Raw genomic sequence first — 18563 nt, 5'->3', positions numbered from 1 at the left:
ATGACTGTATGGGGTGCTGGGTACTCCATGGAAGAGGCTGTCTTGTTGATTGCTTCAGGGGATTCGCTGCCCTATTGCTTTCATCTGGGGAAGTTCCTGGTGTCCTTCAGAGGTTGTTGGTGTACACGGGGAGAGGTGACATGTTAGGGCACCTGTCGCCTGTGTGTGGGTTACCTCTAGTCTAGAAATGGAAGCAGATCAAGAAGTTTAAGCTGTACTTGGGGGCTCTCCCCCCACGACCACACACACTCATTCACTAACTACGTATCTTATAGGCCAAGTATATTAAATGAGATCATTAGGGGAAAGAAGAGTTGAAATTCTGCAGTTTCCACGTTTAGAAACTGTTTCCTCCTCTTCTTTTCCTTTTCTTTCAGCAAGTAAACTTTTTCACTCTTTTCGTGCAGTTGGTGCTAAAGGAATTTGAGGGTGGTGGGTAGATTTTCAGCCTTTTCCATGGGTGTTTTTCTTGAAGACCCTGGGAAGGGGTGGGGCAGTATTTGAATGACTTTTGCAAAGGGAATAGGATATACGGTTTGCTCTTGGCTTTCTGGGAGGTAATACATAGATTGCTCAATCCAGGCAGAAATGGATTATGGGAAAGCCTAGGAGGTAGACAGAAGGGAGGCATGTGTTGCTTTACGATAAAAAAAAAATTACCAAGTGTATAGGTATTGATAGCTTGTAAAATTCCCAGTGGCATTCCTCCTGAAGGCTTTGATGTATTTTTCTCAGGAACAGGCATGACCAGCAACATTTTTCCTTTGGGATTGACATTTTAACCCGTCCTGACGAGTTTTTCTCCCCACCCCACTCCCTCAAAGCAAGACACTCAGCAGATGTTACCATATCTGTAATTCATGTGTCCCGCATGGGCACAACTCAACCCACTGGCTTGCCTTTCAGTGGACAGACACCTTGATAACCCTAGATAATGCTTGAAGAAGAGCTCACTTGAGCACGGGTTTCATTCCAACACTTCCGACACGGGGAAGTGTACTTGCAAATGGCAGGTTCCCCCCGCCCCACCTCCTGTCAGCTCTTGTCCTGGCTTCCTAACCTCAAATCCCCTAATCTCTTTGGCCTAAAAAGCACCCTCATCCATTAGAGTAGAATTGGATGTGACCATCAGCTATAAAGGGGAGAAAACTGGGAAAGATCTAAAGCAACCCTCATCCCACTCTAGCCCCCATAGTCCCTGAGTCAGTAGAGACAGAAGGCCAAGTTTGGCCTTTTGAAAGCCAGTTTCTTTTTCTACCATTAACTGTCTCCCCAGATTTGGTGTTAACTAATTTCTAAAATGAACAAGTTATGAGAACGAAGCATCATTTTTTCCTCCTCGTTCTCTTGATCAGGAGTCAAGAGTCGTACTTTCAAATGGTGGGAGGTGGTGTTGCCTGTGGCACTTCTCTCCCAGGACAAGACCAGAAAGACATGACTTGGGAGCAGGAGAAGGTCTAGGGAGCTTTACTGCAGGGCTGCAGTTCAAGAGGTGTGCGGACTCACCTACAGAAACTGCTGACCGGGGGCGCCTGGGTAGCGCAGTCGTTAAAGCGTCTGCCTTCGGCTCAGGGCGTGATCCCGGCGTGCCGGGATCGAGTCCCACATCGGGCTCCTCCGCTGGGAGCCTGCTTCTTCCTCTCCCACTCCCCCTTGCTGTGTTCCCTCTCTCGCTGGCTGTCTCTCTGTCTCTGTTAAATAAATAAATAAATAAAATCTTTAAAAAAAAAAAAAAAAGAAAGAAACTGCTGACGGAGTGGGTGTGTGTTTCTCTTTCAGAAGTGCCTAACTGCCAGTCGTCCTATATCAGAGGGGGCTATTTCTCCAGCAGCCATGAAGGTAAGTAACTTTTTAAAGAAATAATATTCAAGCAAGCTTAAAATTGCTCCACTTCCAGGCTAAGATTTGGGATCATAGATAGGTTAAACCTTTCTTAAGCCGGGAAAATGAGAGCTGTGATGGTGATTAGCAGGTGAGCTCACTGATGGTGACCTTCGGTTACTTTGAGGCACATTCCTGAACGCAGTGAGAGCCCCCATCATTTTCAGTAGCAATGACTCTAACTTTGCAGAGTTCGTGGGATAAGGAAGAAAAAATAAATCAATCTGGTTTCTACATTTCCAGCCAAGGAGGTATATATAGCTGTATATGACATTATCAGCCTGAACTAGAACTTGGGAACTAGGTGACGACTTGAGATGGTAGGTTTAGGACTTCTTCTCTGAACACTGAAACAGGGAAGGGGTTTTTTCCTTAGAACATTTTCCCCAGAAGTATGTCTTGTTTTTTGTCCTGTATATCTCTCCTTAAATACCCAGAGCAGTGTGATTCCCCAAACCCATGGCATCAGCTTCACCTGGGATCTGTTGGAAATGCAGGTTCTCGGGTTCCACCCCACACTACTGACTCCGAGGCTCCAGGGGCCCAGCACTGTGTGCTGTGACAAGCCTCCTGGGCGGTCCTGGTGGACGCTCAGCTTTGAGGACTACTGTGGCATTGCAAGTCACAGCTTTGGCTGCACGAGAATCAGCTGGTGAGCTTTTAGAACTTTTGGTGTCCAGGCTTCACCCAGAACAAGTAAATCAGAAATTCCGGGGTGGGGCTTAGGCGTTAGTAGTTTTGAAAAGTTCCCAGTGATTCCAGTGCGTATCTAAGGAGGACTGAAAAGCTTATAAAACGGTACTAGGAAGCATCTGCTCGTTTTTGTAAAGTGATTGGTTCACGAGCATGATTTCTATGGGTAGCTGCTTCCCACTGACCTGGTGAGAGGGGAGATCCAGTGGGGTTGTACTGGGTGCCCGAGAATATTCTGAGTGCGTGTCCAGCCCTGGGAAGGAAGGGCTGTCTACCGGACCTCTGACTGCAATCGATCGGCACAGCTGTGTGGGGCTCTCTTCCAGGTTCTCAAATGTTTCTGCGGCAGCAGTTGATGTCTGCAGCAGGCAAACTGGGAGGGAGTGGGGGAAGAGAGGGAGGAAAACATTTTGCATAATTACAACATTTAGAAAGGAGCATGCTCTTAAAGGAAATATTTTTAGTAAAGCCTTGGGCTGCTTACTACACACAGAATATCTGGCGAGTTTGTGTGTTTTCCCCCTACTCTTTCCCATTCCTCTCCCTGACCCCACACACATCGGAGAAGCTAGTTTCAAAGAAACCTGCGTTCTTAATTGCTCTAAATTACCGTGATGTGGCTTCTCCTTCCTTCTTCTCTAGGCTTGACCACGGATGCCAGTTAGTGAAACAAGTGTTTCTGATTGGCATCTGTGATCGCTGAGATAGCCGCCCTGCCTTAGCGTTCGTTCACCTGGAATCTGCATAGCGGGTGAATCTCTCATTTCCACTGGGCTCCTCAGACAGGGTCTTCCTTCCTGCCACCTTTGAGGGGCGGGATGGCTGTGGCCACAACTGCGGTAACTGCTGGGGCAAATTCAACTGACTTCGATTTCACTTACGCCAACAGCATCTTGCAGGTGTTTTAGAGAACCTCGTGGGGCAGTGACTAGAAACCACAGATACAACGAAACGACACTCATGGGCAGGCCCTCATCTGATTGGTTTGAAAGCCAAACCTAGAATTTCATTGAGGTTTACATTTTTTTCCTGTATACTGTGACTGTATTATCCTTACTAGAGGAAGAACGGCGCTAAAAATAGCATGGCGAGTTTGACAGATGTGTAAACTTTGAAGGAGTTTATTTATAATGACTTTATAATAAGGCCATTAAAACATCACTGGAGTATCAAAATCCATATGGAAAGTCAGGAAATTTATGGCTTCCTGGCAACCAAGGCAAAAAAAAAAAAAAGAGAGAGAGAGAAAGAAAGAAACATGACGGGTTATGTAATTCTTGTTGATAATATAAAGTATAACAGTTTGTCATAAAAGTCAGTTTCCTAGTACCAGATTGGAAAATAAATTTATCATGGGAGTCACTGAATCTCTGACCTAAAAGCTAGCATTGTGTTCTTAAATCTTTTTTTAATGGAGGTTCTTTCATATTTATTCAAATGTTTGTTGAGCACTTATTATGTACAAGGCACTATGAGGACTAAGGTATTCAGGACATGGTCCTTATCCTCCAGGGATTTAGAATCCATGACAGAGAATCTATGATAAAGCTCTCACATTATCCAATTAATCTCTTTTTTTGGGAGGGGCAGAGGGAGAGGGAGAGAGAGAATCTTAAGGCCCAGTCTCATGACCCTGAGATCATGACCTGAGCCAAAATCAAGTGTCAGACACAACCGACTGAGCCACCCAGGAGCCCCTACAATAATTTCTTAATAGTACTTACCATAATGTACAATTACTATCTGAATTTTTTTTAACTATCATTTATTGTAAACTTATGTGCCAGGAACTACTCTTGACACTGAAGTGTAAAGATAAACAGATCAATGTAACAGAATATATGTTAATAACGCATAATATTCTCACACCACTAATTCTCATACAATTAGTATCTTCCCCTGTCTGCAAATGAGGAGGCTGGAGCACAGAGAGGTCATGCAGCGAATCCAGGCCGTTAGTCTGACTCCATGGCCCATGCTTTGGAACGCTCCACACTACCCCGTGTCTCGCTTTCTTTCCCTACTTCATTGTATGTCTCCACCTGTTGGGATACAAGTTCCATGGGAACAAGCAGTGGGTCTCTATTCTTCTTGTTATCCACCTTCTTCTAGCACAGTGCTTGGCATAAATATTTATTGGATTAAATAATAAATGTCAATAAAATATACTTCCTTTGATATTGTGAAGCAAACAGAGAAATAGCACTTGGGGCCAAGGAAACAAAAAGGAATAATACAAACCTCAAAATAATCTCAGTTTCTTCCAAGTTGGGCAGTGCTTTCCCAATCCCAGGCCTTTAAAGCACGGCGCTGGTCCTGCCGAGAAGAACTTGATTTGGGCTGATTGTGAAAAAAGAACAGCAGATTATTTCTTGGCATCTTTACCCGTGGACTTTTCAAGTCCTAGCAAATCCCTCTCCAAGTCTTGAGCTAGTCCTTCACTGCAGCGCAGCCTTGCGGCCTGTCCCCGCCGCAGCCGCTCGCACACCCCCCCCTGTACTGCACGGCCAGCTGGGTGGAGCCGGGCTTGTGGCTGAGCACAGGGGGGCTGCCGGGGCTCTCTGCTGAGGAGTGTGCTAGAAGAGCGGCTGCTGGCATGCTCACACCTGGGAGACAGGCTCGGCCACAGGGAGGGATGTGCTCCCCATCGAGCCTGTTAACTGGCTTTTGGTTTGAACGGCTGATCTTGCCAGGGTCCCTGGTGACATGACTGGGTGGTCCGCATGGAATGCACATGAAGGGTGTGTAGATTGAGAATGCCAGCCATCCTTCCTTCTCCTTGGCCCCTTTTACTTTTTGCTCTCGCCTCCTTTCATTTCCACTCTCATGTGTTGAGCCCATCAGTTCCCCTTTTTTGACCTCTGTTTTGTTGTCTCTATGATGAATAAGTTTTTATTGCTAGAAAGTCTCCAGATTTCTTCCACTATGTCTGGTGATAATACTTCCAACTTGCTTTTAAACTTATTGCTGTCACAGTCCTCCCCAGGCCCACTTCTTTACTCATTTTGGCAGCATTGTCTACCCTCCAAGCTCTTTCATAATTGAATGAGGTACACGAGCGGCCTTGACAAGTCCTGGGAAAGGTTGAAATTAATATTTGCTAAAAGGAAAATGGCAAGCCTATGTACAGATCAACCCAATCCTCCCGGCTGGGCCAACTGAAATAGATGAGATGTCTTTTCAGATATAAAAGCTTAGTCACAGCAACACTGACCTATACAGACCTCATAACAAGATGTGAAGGAACTTACTGGTGACTCAGCGCTTCCCTGCAGTCTTAGCTCGAATAGCAGGAATCGATGCTTCTCTGACTGAGGCATCAGAACGCGAATGCCTGAGTCCTTTAGAAGCCCCCCAAATTCAGGCTGGCGTACGTATGGCAATTAGTAGGGCTTAGGACCTGAAATAGAATTCCATTTTAGTCCTTAAAGCCAGGGCTTTAGTAAAATGCAGATAGAATTTGTTAAGCAACATGGTCTTTTTAAATTTTCTTTCAGGTTTTTCATATGAAAAAGATCCCCGGTTGTATTTTGACGACACTTGTGTTGTTCCTGAGAGACTGGAAGGTAAGTATCCCCTCCAGTTTGTTGCTAAGCCCACGGTCCGAGATGTCAGAGCACCTCAGTCTTGGGAAGGCCAAGTTGGCATTAACAATTCCTTTGTGCCCAAGTTGTCCAAGAAGCCTGAGACTAAAGTATTGCATGTATGTCCTCGTCCCGAATAGGCAAAGTCAAACAGGAGCCCACCATGTATCGTGAGGGGCCCCCTTACCAGAGGCGAGGTTCTCTTCAGCTGTGGCAGTTCCTGGTTACCCTGCTTGATGACCCAGCCAATGCCCACTTCATTGCCTGGACGGGCCGTGGCATGGAGTTTAAGCTGATAGAACCTGAGGAGGTAAGCACTGGTGCTGGGCTTGGACGGTCTTGGATTGGTCGATGATGGTGATGATGGGGATGATGATGATGTCTACTCTTGTTGAGTTCTCCACTGAGGCTTTTTACCCTGTGAAGTAGGCTCTTCCTTCTCATTCAGATTCTGGCCTGGCCAATGAGTTTGGCAGTTCTCTTCCTATTAATAGGACAATTTATAATCGGGGGACAGGCAGAGTTCTCCACCATCGAAAACACAAAAAGTACTAGCAACACGTCTGCAAAATTGGAAGAGTGAGGCCATGAAGACTTATATCCAGATATTATCTGTTTTCCATCTTGGAAAGTCTCTTTCAAGTGTGGTTTCGGTGATACCAACTTATTTGGGTGTGGGTCCTCGTATGTCACAGGCTATATTTGAGGCTACATGAACATATTGTATGACGTTTTGGTAATATAAGATGCAACTACCCCACCGTATATTTCAAATGGCTCTACCCTAGAGAAAGAAAATGATCAGAAATGGGTCGATCTTAGGAGCTTAGATTTTTCTTAAGTGTGTGATGTGTCATCACAATAGTTGAGAGGTGGCCCAAACCTTCATTATTTGTATAGAAAAAGAAACCCTATTACTATCTGTTTGCCCAGAACTATTGGCAGAAAGGTCTACAGACGTCGCCAGTAGCATTTCTTCAATGGAGAAAATCTACAGAACCCCTTTCCTGAATATCACATAACAAAGTAAATTAAATCATGTTCTCAGTTTGGCATATTCCAAAGAGGTTGATTTTAAATTTCTATTTGACTTAGACTCTAGAGAGATTATAAATGGGGGGGGGGAGGAATTGCCCTGAAAATCTGACGTAGGCTTCTTTTGGTAGCGTATACCCAGGCACTGTATATTAAACCAGCAGAGCAAAAGGTATCTTTGGGTTGGGTGTAAATGAAATGCGAACAGTCCTCTTGGAAGGCATTTGAGCCAGAACGGCAGTTTTAGATGTTGCTCGATTAACTCCAGGGCCCACCTCAGCACACCAAGGGGATCAGTTGGCCTGGGGGTTAACAGCAGAAAGTAGCCACGTGGCACTTGGTTTGGAAGAAGAAAATGGTCTGTAAGTAAAGATGAGAAAAGGAGACTATGTGGATTGGAAATGTTTAAAGAATCCCGGCTGGTAGGAGTATAAGGAAGGCTTTGCTAAAGGCAGTTATAAAAGAAGGATCTGTGATGTTCCCTGTCTTGTATCCTTCATAAATATGAAAGTGTGTCAGCATCTCCTATCATCAACCGTTTCCGTTAAGACTGAGTCTCCCTTCAAAGCCAGAGTTTGGTACTCCTGTGTTTTTGAAGGTCTCTTCTGGGGCAACTCATGTGGAAATGGAGCCATGCCCGGGAGCCAGCCACCCCACATTCTTTTCCTCCTCACATGGCCTGGTTGATAGGAGGCTGGAAGAAAGCATGTGGCCTGGACTCACTGGGGTTTTCTGCAAGCAAGTCTGTCGTGAGGGCTGTCCTTATTGATTGATCTCATTTCACAAACAGAAGCTTTTATTACTTTATTGCCACTGCCTCGGGCCGAAGCACAGCCTGTGCCGTTGCAGGTAAACCTGGTTATGACCCTCTGGAAAGCTGTTATTGAATCTTCTGCTCTCCTACCAGCAGGAAAGACAACGATGAACAGATGGTAAAGGGCTCCTGCTTTCGTACTTCATAGAGAAACTGGTATTAATCCAAAATGCTCATAAATGCCAAGTAGCCAAGTCACACGGGGGGCCTGTGGTGGCCTTGCGCCTCCCTCGGCTGACTGGACGGCTTCGTTTCTGCAGGAAGTCCTTCTTTCCACCCCACCTTGAAATCCCCCGGCGCTCCACGAGCTCTGAGTGTTCCGTTCTCTGACCTTCCAGAACCGCTTCTGTTCCTCGTGTGCACTTTGGCCTCAGGACATGCAGTGAGCAGCATTGGTTGAGCTCTTTCCCTCCTGGTTGTGTAACTTTGCCGTCCCCACTCTTTGTTAAAGTCAGGAAGATACCAACTCCTCGAGAAAGCTGGAAGACGTTGTCATGGGGGGAGCTTGAAGGGTGAAGCGGAGGAGGAAGCTGTTTGGGCCGTAATTGTAGGCAGCTGTGTGGCTGAGTAGTGCACTCTGGGTAATTATCCACAATATCCATTACACTGTGCATGGAAATTGTGGTTTTAGAACTGCGTTTTGGCAGGCCCCCTAATCAAATGTCTTTTGATAGTCATCCAGCTTAGCACCCTCTCAATTATGACTGACTCGGCTTTAATCTGGAGCCATTTTAACTGTGAATCTGCATTAATGAATATTTTGGGGGGTAGGGTTGTTTGTTGAACATGTGGCGGATAACTGATGCCATGGGGAGGTTTAAGAGGATGGGCTGCGAGAAAGAGCTGCTCCCCGTGCTGTGGCTTGCTCTCTCTTGAAAAGGGAGGAAAAGAAATGTGAGTTTTTTAACTCTTTCCGCCTCTGTCCTCAAGATGCGTGTGATCAAAGCAATGAATGGGGAAAATGAAAGAGCGAGCTGCTCACAAGCTCTTGCCTGCTCCCCTCCCCCCAGAAATGGGGCAGCCCTCATTTCCAGCAGTTGTGCCACATCATGCATTACTGTAGCAGGAGCAGCCCTGGGGAGGGCTACTGAATCACAGGGCCCCGGCCCAAGAGGATGACTCAGTAACTATGGCTACCAGAGCTGCTTGGAAGTCGGCGCATATGCAACCTCGCGCCAGTAAGCTATTGCATGTGCAAGTGACGGCAAAGAGAGGTCAAGGCTGAAGCTGAAGAATATTCCAGAATTGATTTCCACCACTGAATACAGTGCGACGATGGAGCCGGGGTGCCTTTCAGGTTCCCTGCATCACTTGCGGGCTCACAGCAGTTCAAGGACAGCTTCGTAGTGTCACTTCTTTTGAACAGGGTAGAAGGACGTGCATTGGTTTAGCAGGTCTCCCTTGCACTGCTGTTTCTGTTGGTTTAAAATGTTTATCTTCTCTAACCAAGGGATGGATTTTTGGTTAGTTGTGCCATTTTGGCTATTTCGAAGAGAGACTTGAATGGGTGCAGTAAATGGAGAAAGGAGGAGAGCCAGGGACATCGTGCGTGCCATAGGGGCCCGAGGCACACGAATGGAAACTTCACTTTCACACGGTCTGTTGCAAGGCAGAGAGGAATCATGGCTATTGAATTATTCTAATGTAATTAGGACAGACGCATTCTTCCTTATCAGATCATTTCTGGTATTTTTAAAGGTCATTTTAGAATCCTGATTTCAGAAGATGTTGCTTTCTTTCTGCCCAGATGCTTTAAGGAAATACTTTAAGTGAAATGCTTTTTTATGATCCCCTCTCCCGTTTGCAGCCTCCCTACTTCTCATTCCATGTGTAACATGTTCTTTTAAAGATCAAAGGAATATAGTTATTTTGGTTTTTTTTTTTTTTTAAGTTTCCAAAAGTGACCTCAAATATTCAAAACATGACCCCTGGTTTCCATACATTTAAAGACCTCTGAGGAGGCTCCCATTTCGAGAGTTACTCTTCTACATGGAGGACGGTCATCCTTACAAGTAGTATTTGGATGTTGAGACACTTGAGAACAGAAATTGTTTGGCTGTCCTGACAATTGGGTAAACTCCACTAGGAAGTTTTCTTGCTATAAGGCTTCTTTGCCCTAAGCTCCAATTACATCTCCCCATCACTGCACCTCAGGTGGCCTGGGTTGGATATAATGCGCTTCAGAACTGTTTGGGAAGCCCTGTTAATTTTTCATTAAGTGGATAATGGTGCTGCATGTTTTAATGTCCATTCTGCAAGTCTGCTGGGAGCAGGGGATTGGATGGCAGTGGGCTGGAATGATCCGATTCCCCCTTGCTCCATGAGCTGCAGTAAGTAAACAGCTTCCAGCCCCTCGCCAATCTTATTAGAATTGAACTTTGGCTCTGCTGGCCCATTAGCAACTCACTAGTGTGTTTCTAATGTTTCAGGAATGACCATTCTAATTATTCCTTATTGACTGCTACAGAAACCATAGCACTTAATGGCAACATGTTAATGGTCTATGGGTATTGGTCAATAATTCATATGTGGAGAAACAGTAGAGAGCCTGCTTCCTCTGGGACATTAGCCAAGCCCTCCGCAATCTTAAAGTGCTAGCATTCTTCCACCTCTGGATCTCACCTCTCTTAGCGCTTGTGACTGAATCATCACCTTTGTTGAATGTTGGGTCTTGAGGGAATTAAGTATTTTTGCTTCCAGGTCAGGGAAGTGGACCATTGACCAAAGCAGTCAAATCACAAGCACTGGCGCTCCTGGGATTGGGAGACTACTGCTAGGCCCAGGGAATGAGTTTCCATTGCTCTCTACTTTCCGGTCTCTTTAGGTTGCTCGGCGTTGGGGCATCCAGAAGAACCGGCCAGCCATGAACTATGACAAGCTCAGCCGTTCTCTACGCTATTACTATGAAAAGGGCATCATGCAGAAGGTGAGCAATGACGAGAGGCACCTAGACCACTCTGACCACTTTCAAAGAAAATGTCAAGGGCTTCTGGAATAGGACTGTTCATAGTGGCTGGAAGGAAATGCTAGCCTCGTAAGAAACTCTGTGGTAGGAAAAAATCTTGGGAGAATAAACTTAAGGTAAGAGTCAAATGAGATCTAAAGAGTACTTTAATGCTCTCGGAGACACGAATACCAGAGGTTGCACGTGGAACGCACTATAGGAAAATTAGGCTCCCCGGCTTTACTTTAACTGCCTCTAATTACAAAAATGTCCAGAAATATAGGCCAACAATTACATCCATAAAGGAGTACCTGAAGGAATCAACTTGAAGGCCTCCACTCCCGTAAGAGCTGTGTTGAAGTCTTTAGTTGTTAAAACACCCAGACCTCTAAATATCTCGGATTAATACTCTCAATAGCGTTAGAGGAGTAAGGAAATCCTATTTCTTTTTCACAACCTATAGAAAAAACTGGGACTCAAGTTAAAAAAGACCCAAGATTTGTAAAATGGCAGGAGAAGCACCTCGTACCAGGTCACTCTTGGCAGAATAAAGGATGAGGCGTATTTTGAGGAAGCCAGTACAAAATCTTCGTTGGGTTGGGTGGTAAGGGACCACAATCTGAAAATCCTGTGAATAGGCAGAAGATGGGAATGGTTAATCGCTGGTTCATCTTTATAGCCACCATATTTTATGCCATGCTGTTACCCAGATTCTAGCATTTACACATGTAGGCATCTGTGTGGTGGGTGGCCAGTAAGATGCACTTGGCAGAAACATATGGCCATTGCTGCTGAGAACTTGTCTATGCCGAAGCCAGGCTTCTCTTTCTAGGCAGGTGGTAATGTGACCCCATATTCGTCTCACCACCTTAAGAATTATTAAACAGCTTGTCATGGTCCTCTGGATAAAGAAGAAAGGTGAAGATAAAGTCTTACAGACTTTCTAGTGCTTCATACAGACTGTAAGGCTATTCCCAATCTGGGTACCATCACCCAACTCCTGTTTCTTCACCCACTTGACTGCTTTCACCAGCATGGCCGTCTCCTCTTAATTAATGTACTATTTGTTTACCAAAGAATATACACCACGTGCATGGAAGTCATCAAGCATATTAGAAAATTAAAAAAAAAACAAAACCTGTTAAACTATCATTCTCTTTAAGAACTAGAACATTCCTAATGCCTTCATCACCTGGCCAGCCGATCATGACCTCATCACTCCGAAGCATCTAAAGTCCTGAGGCTGGGTCCCCTTTCCTGCTTCCGGTAGCACCCGCACGTATCTCTATCACGGCCCTGCTGTCTGCAGTGGAAGCTCCGCGGGGGCAGAGCTGAGGGTTTAACTTCAGTGCTTGGCACAGAGGCGATAGATCCTCTAGGATGGGCAGTCTCTTGACTTCCCCCTTTTTGTAAAGTGTACAATTCAGTGGTTTTTTAATATATTCACAGAGTTGGGCAACCGTCACCACAATCAATTTTAGATTTTATCACCCCAGAAAGAAACCCCAAACCCATTAGCACTCGCTTTCCGTTTTCCCCCAAACTTCACACACACACACACACACACACACACACACACACACATACACTCCCCTTCTAATGTTACTGTCAGGTGGAACCCTAAAATTCAGGAGGAAGAGCTATTACTTCTTTGCTGTTCCCAACCCCAGATCCAGACTGAGGGAACGTGACCAAGACACAATCACTTGAACTGCCGACAGTGAGTTGTCCCTATGACTAGGTCCTCAGTTGTTTCAGGAAGTAGAGGAGAACTTCATTTCTGAGAACAAAACAGGCGATGAGTTCAGGAAGGCACAAGAATGCAGCTTGGATGGTCAGATCCTAACACGCCCATTTATTAGTTGGGTGCTTTATATTAACCTCCCAAAGCCTCTCCTCCCAATAAAAGTGGGGATTAAAAACAAAAACAAACAAACAAACAAAACACCCTGCTGTAATATCACAGGGTAATGTATGTGAAAATGTTCCGGAGATAATACTGTGCTATCCAATGTAAGGGATTGCTGTTCTACTTACGACATGAGCCATGAGTGAAAGAGAACTAATTCAAGGTGAAGGATAGCATGCCTGTGTGGGGAGAGACCTAGAAAAGCTGGGGTCCCATACTCTCAGCTTTTGAAAGGGAAAACTGAGTTGCACAGAGGTTAAGACTCATTAGTGACTGAACCAGGATGGGAAGCCATCCGCTCCTGGCCCCTGATCTCGTATTATTTCCACTGTGCCCTTCTGCTCCACTCTCTACGTGTATGTACTGGCTTTCGGGGGGCGGGGCGGCATCAAGAGATTTAGCGTAAGTCTGTAGCTTAAGAAAACTCGCTAGGGTTGCTGGAGCGCATACACCTGTTACCCTTAGTGCTTGCTTCGGTGAGCGTGTTGCTCGTCCAGCTTCACGCACTCAGCCCCTCATTCCTACTGTTTGAGCTCCAGAGAACACTGGTGCAGACAGCCGTGTTCTGGCAACTAGACAGACATGTCACCGTAAAATAAGCCTTCAGACCTATTAGGAGAATTCTACTGTTACCTCTCCAAGCTGCCACCGTAGCAACAGATTTTTTAAACCCAAGATTTGGAAACAAAGCCATATTTCTGCAATTAAAAAGAGATTTTAGACTCACAACAGAACGACCGAAGGGCAGGATTAAACTCAACCTTTCACATTTTTGAGCCTAAAAATGTTCATTTTATCAGCAGCCTTCCCTTGCCCCTTTGCATTACCCAAGCAAAGCGCATTATCAGGTTTGATTTTCAGCTGTAGGCGTCCTCTTGCCTGATGCTGGACAACCAGCAGAGAATGGCTGATCCCATTGACCTGGATGGCTCACCAGCCACATCGTGAGGCCTTAAATCAAGACGCTTGGTTCTCATAGTAATATAATGCATGAAGTTCATAAAAAGGTAGTTAGCAGTTCTTCAGTATAGCAGAACCATGGAATACGTCATTTAAAACCACAGGTAAGCCAAAAAGCAATTCTATTTGGCTTTGGAACACATTTAAATTTCCACATAGGCTCTACTGATCAAATTCCTAGCCCTTCCAAATAACAAAGCCATACTGTGAAGACTGTGAACTTTGGAGGTAACTAAAAACACAGTCTGACTTCTGCCTTTCACTTTTCAATCCTCCTTGTAACACCAAGCACCGGCCTCGGTGTAACTTTTCTTTCTAAGCTGTGAGTATGACACAGTGAGAATTTTCCTCTGAAAGAACCCAAATAAATAAATAGATAAATAAATACGTACATACATAGACAGATAAATAAATTAATTAATTAAATAAATAAATAAATGGCGAGCCTATCTAGTGTGAATTTGAAATTCAGATGTCTTCAACTGCTGAGTGGTGATGTCAACAAAACACTTGGCAGATAACAGGTCCCCAAGAGTCATCAAAATAAATCGGAATGATTTGGACAATCAGCTACTGATGAGCCTCCTTTGGTCCCTGGCCCCTTGAGAACTTGATGACGTACAAACACCTCATCATCCTTCCCTGGGCTTCCCCCTCCCCCTGTGCCCTGTTCCAGCTGGGCCTGAGAAGGTGTGTGTTCTCTCGCAGGTGGCAGGGGAGCGATACGTCTATAAATTTGTCTGTGACCCGGATGCCCTTTTCTCCATGGCCTTCCCTGACAACCAGCGTCCGTTCCTGAAAGCAGAGTCCGAGTGTCACCTCAACGAGGAGGATACCCTGCCGCTGACCCACTTCGAAGACAACCCGGCTTACCTCCTGGACATGGATCGCTGCAGCAGCCTCCCCTACGCCGAGGGCTTTGCTTACTGAGTTTCTGAGTGGCTGAGCGGCCGAACCCTAGAGCTAGCAGTTCCCATTCAGGCAAACGAGGGCAGTGGTTTTGTTTGTGTTTTTGGCTGTTCCTAAAGCTTGCCCTTTGAGTATTATCTGGAGAACCCAAGCTGTCTCTGGATTGGCACCCTTAAAGACAGATACCTTGGCTGGGGAGTGGGAACAGGGAAGGGGCAGAAAAACCACCAAAAGGCGGGTGCCTCGGCTCTGCTCCTGACAAGGTTTCTGGGAAGAGATGGCAATGGAACCTCCTTCCCACGGACAATATATGCAAAGCAATACCTTGTTCAGGTTAGTGCCCACAAGCCAGGACAGAGTGTGTGACAATCTGCATTGATCATGGACTACTAATTGCCTTTACACAGAAGGGCTCTGATTTGCACAATTTATTGAAAAAGAAATGACAACCCCATAGAACGGTCGGCTAAGAAGCGGGGGAGGCTCAACCCCTGAAGGGTTAAAAGTAGATCTTACAATTCGGAGAGCTCTTCTAGCTCAAGCTGAAATGTTTCCCCCCTCGGTCTAGAAAGAAGGGGGGAAAGTCCGAACAGCTGTTACCCACTCCATGGTTCTCAAATAATAAACCGTTGCTACTCTTGGGAACCTTCTAGCCATGCGGTCACCAAGTAGAACAAGCCCCCTCTCTCTTCCCAGTCACACGGCTGTGTGTGGACGGCTTTCATTTTAGAAGGGTGATTTACACTTTTGACAGTATTTTGTTTTGCTTTGATTCGGGGGATCGTTTTGTTTTGGTGGTTGTTTTGGAAAAACAGTTTATAAACTGATTTTTGTAGTTTTGGTATTTAAAGCAAAAAAAAAAAAACAAACCTTTTGGTAACTGTGCACTGCGTCCTTAGCGGGGCGGTGCCGACTGATGAAGACGCTGCAGCTTGCAAGGGGCTTTGCTGGGGGCGCCCCCTGAGCCGCGCACAAGCCCACTCTTGTTGCCTGCTTTGTGCTTTCTGCACCAGACAGCCCGACGGAACATTTGCACCTGAGTTGTACATTTTTGAGGTGTGCAGGGCAGCCTGGACGCACCGCTTCGATTCTATGTGTATAGTTCCCCGCGTCCTCTAACATGCCCTCTCTGGAAAGCATATGTACATAATACACGTCAGCCGGCCACCCGGTGGGAACCCTGGGGATGTCTCCCCGGCCATGACCGATGACGATTTCCATTTCATCAGTTTGTTTTGTTTTCTTTTTTTTCCTTTAATTCCTGGACTTTAAACCCTGCATAGGATTCCATAGGGTTTGAGATGTACGTGTGACACTGACAGGTAAAACAGTGCTAGCGTTTTAGTTTCCCGCCACCTTCAAAAAAAAGAAAGAAAGAAAGCAAAAGAAAAAAGGTTTACTCCGGTTGCTGTATGATATTGGAAAAGTTTGCCACCACCCAGCTAAAGCGATGTGCAAGTCGGCCTCAGAGGCGAAGGGAAGTTGCTAGGAAGTGGTAGTGCCTTGCTGCCGGCTCCGCCGAGAGGACCCCGCGCCCCCCGCAGCACTTAGCGCGGTGAGCACGACCGCGGGCTGCATCTGCGCCAGACCGCGCTGACTCGTGGGGGCAAGAGACATGCTTTGAGTTGTTTGCCTCTGACAGGGGTGCTCGCCCCGTCTCCGCCAGTCCCCCTTCTGACCAGCAGCAGCACGTTTGCGAAGAGGTTCATAGGGAGAAGGGGTGCGTTTTATAGCGATGAACACATGAGGTTTTCCTCTATTGGAAGCTAATTAGCCCGCCAAGGTATTGAACCTCTAGCTTGGGCCTTAATTAGCATTGTACTCTAATCAAAGGACTCTTTCCCAACCATATTTATAGCTCTCTAACCTACACATAGTCTATATATAGATGCATATTTTACCCCCAGCCAGCTAGAGATTTATTTGTTGTAAATGCTGTATAGGATTTGGGTTTTTTTTTTTTTCTTTCTTATCCTGGTTTGGGTTTTCTTTTTTTGATGGATTTATGCTGTCTTAGCAAGTATGAAAATAACCCTCTGTAGCCTGAGCTCCTCCCCCACCCCCCCTGCTGTAACCACGGGGCCTGTGCTGTCACTGGACACAGGATGGCGCATCACCGTTGCATTCCCATGGGACTCATGCACCTCCCGGATGGTTTTGGTTTTTTATCTGTTTTGTTTTATTTTTGCTTCTTTTCCAGAGTGTGGAAAGTCTACAGTGCAGAAAGGCTTTAACCTGCCAGTTGATTTGAAATACTTTCCCCTGCGCAGGGCCGTGTGCGTCCTGCCAAGCTGCGTTATATTCTGTACTGTGTACAATAAAGACGTTTGCTTTCAGTTTACCAAGTGCCTGAAACCTGCCTCTTTCTTGCCCTCCCTGGTCTAATTTGAAAGCAAGCAGAAGCCGCCTGGCTTCCTCTCTCTCTCTCTCTTTCTCTCTCCCTTCCCCCTCCCCCGCCTTTCTCCCTCCATCCCTCTCAGCTACTTAGCCTTAGCAGTGGCCTGGAGTGGAGACTAATTAAAGGACTGTTACCTGGAAATAGAAGTGCACAGTGCCCTTTGGCCTCACCTCTTAAATTCTGGCTAAAAATTGGATCCGGAGCCATAGGAGGTAGAGAGGTCCTCCTCGAAGCCAGTGGTGCGCTGAGACCTCCCCAATCCCCTTGAGCCCACCTCCATGCTCAGAATTAGTAACCATTTTCTAAAGCCTACTTCCCATTTGGACCCTGGATGGTGTGAAAGTTCACTAACCAGGCTAGGACTGTGAGTTCCAGAGTGATTCTAGCTCAGCGCCTTGGATACACACTGGACAAAACAGTAAGCACCTAAGTTCTTCATTACTAATTTTCCCCCCACAAGCTTTGATATTATCAAGTAAAATTTTTACCAATATCTGGCTCTTTCCTTGAGAACAACAAAGACTTTGGAAAGTCTTGACCTGTTTTTTTCCTAGCCGTGCAGCAGAAGGATACTTTCTTCCCAGTGTGTCTCCTCCTCATGGGCATGTATGGCATGGGACAGGTGTGGAAGGAAATACAGCGTGCAGGGCTGTGTGCGAGGCCTTGCCATGTTCCTCTTTCACGCTTTTCTGCACCTTCCTTGGCTTTTCAAGACTCCTATTAAAGGAGAGAAATAAGTAGAACCTTTTTTTCAGACCTCTAACAGAAGGCTTTCTGTAAGTTTATCTACCATCTTTCTTTCACTGTTTTACAAGCCCGTGAGTGTACAAACTTCTGAGACTGACTCTGCACAGCGGCTCGAATCGGAGCTTGTGAGGCATGCATGCCTGCCACATAAACCCATTAGCTTCGACAGATTAAGAAAAGATGCTTGGGGAGAAGGCAGGGGAGCCCAGGACAAAGCGAGCTCTGCCTCTCAGCTTCACCACGGTAAGGCTGTGACAATCAGTTCCCCATTATTCACGGGCTCATTATCCAGGCTGGGCCCAGACCCAGACCGTTAACCTAATGCGGGAGGTCACCAAACACTGGGCCGCCCTTCTAGCGTTGGGCGCTAGCATAAGGAAGCCCAGAAAATGTGAAGTTTACTCTTCATCGAGGTCCCCTCTCATGAGCCAAGCCAGGCAAACAATGCTTAGTTGTGAGATGACAAAGAGGTAGTGTGAGGGCAAAAGAATGTGGTCATGAGAGCCAGAGTATGTGCAGAATCTAAATTCTAACGCAGCTGGGACAAACGTAAACTAATGGGGAAGAGAAACGTTCATGGACCCAGATGGTTGGACACCTGAGGCGATCCGTTGCCCGGTGGTCCATGTGGCACTGTGTGTGGCCTCTGGAACACAAGCAAAAGGGGGAAAAGGCCAGAAAAGCATCAG

General features: G+C 46.1%; 1 protein-coding gene across 1 annotated transcript in view; it reads left to right on the top strand.

Moving 5' to 3' along the window:
* ETV5 (ETS variant transcription factor 5) overlaps positions 1-17070 on the top strand; it is a 57423-nt gene extending 40353 nt beyond the window's left edge. Inside the window, exons 9-13 of the mRNA XM_026497136.3 lie at positions 1780-1839; positions 6072-6140; positions 6299-6468; positions 10832-10933; positions 14529-17070. Coding sequence (XP_026352921.2) covers positions 1780-1839; positions 6072-6140; positions 6299-6468; positions 10832-10933; positions 14529-14750 — 623 coding nt within the window. The 3' untranslated portion in view covers positions 14751-17070. The remainder of the gene's footprint in view (positions 1-1779; positions 1840-6071; positions 6141-6298; positions 6469-10831; positions 10934-14528) is intronic.
* The last annotated feature ends 1493 nt before the right edge of the window (positions 17071-18563 follow it).

This window comes from Ursus arctos, unplaced genomic scaffold (assembly GCF_023065955.2).
Source record: "Ursus arctos isolate Adak ecotype North America unplaced genomic scaffold, UrsArc2.0 scaffold_4, whole genome shotgun sequence".
Classification (NCBI taxonomy): domain Eukaryota; kingdom Metazoa; phylum Chordata; class Mammalia; order Carnivora; family Ursidae; genus Ursus; species Ursus arctos.
The sequence above is the reverse complement of the archived record's forward strand: the minus strand, read 5'-3'. Positions and strand labels throughout refer to the sequence as shown.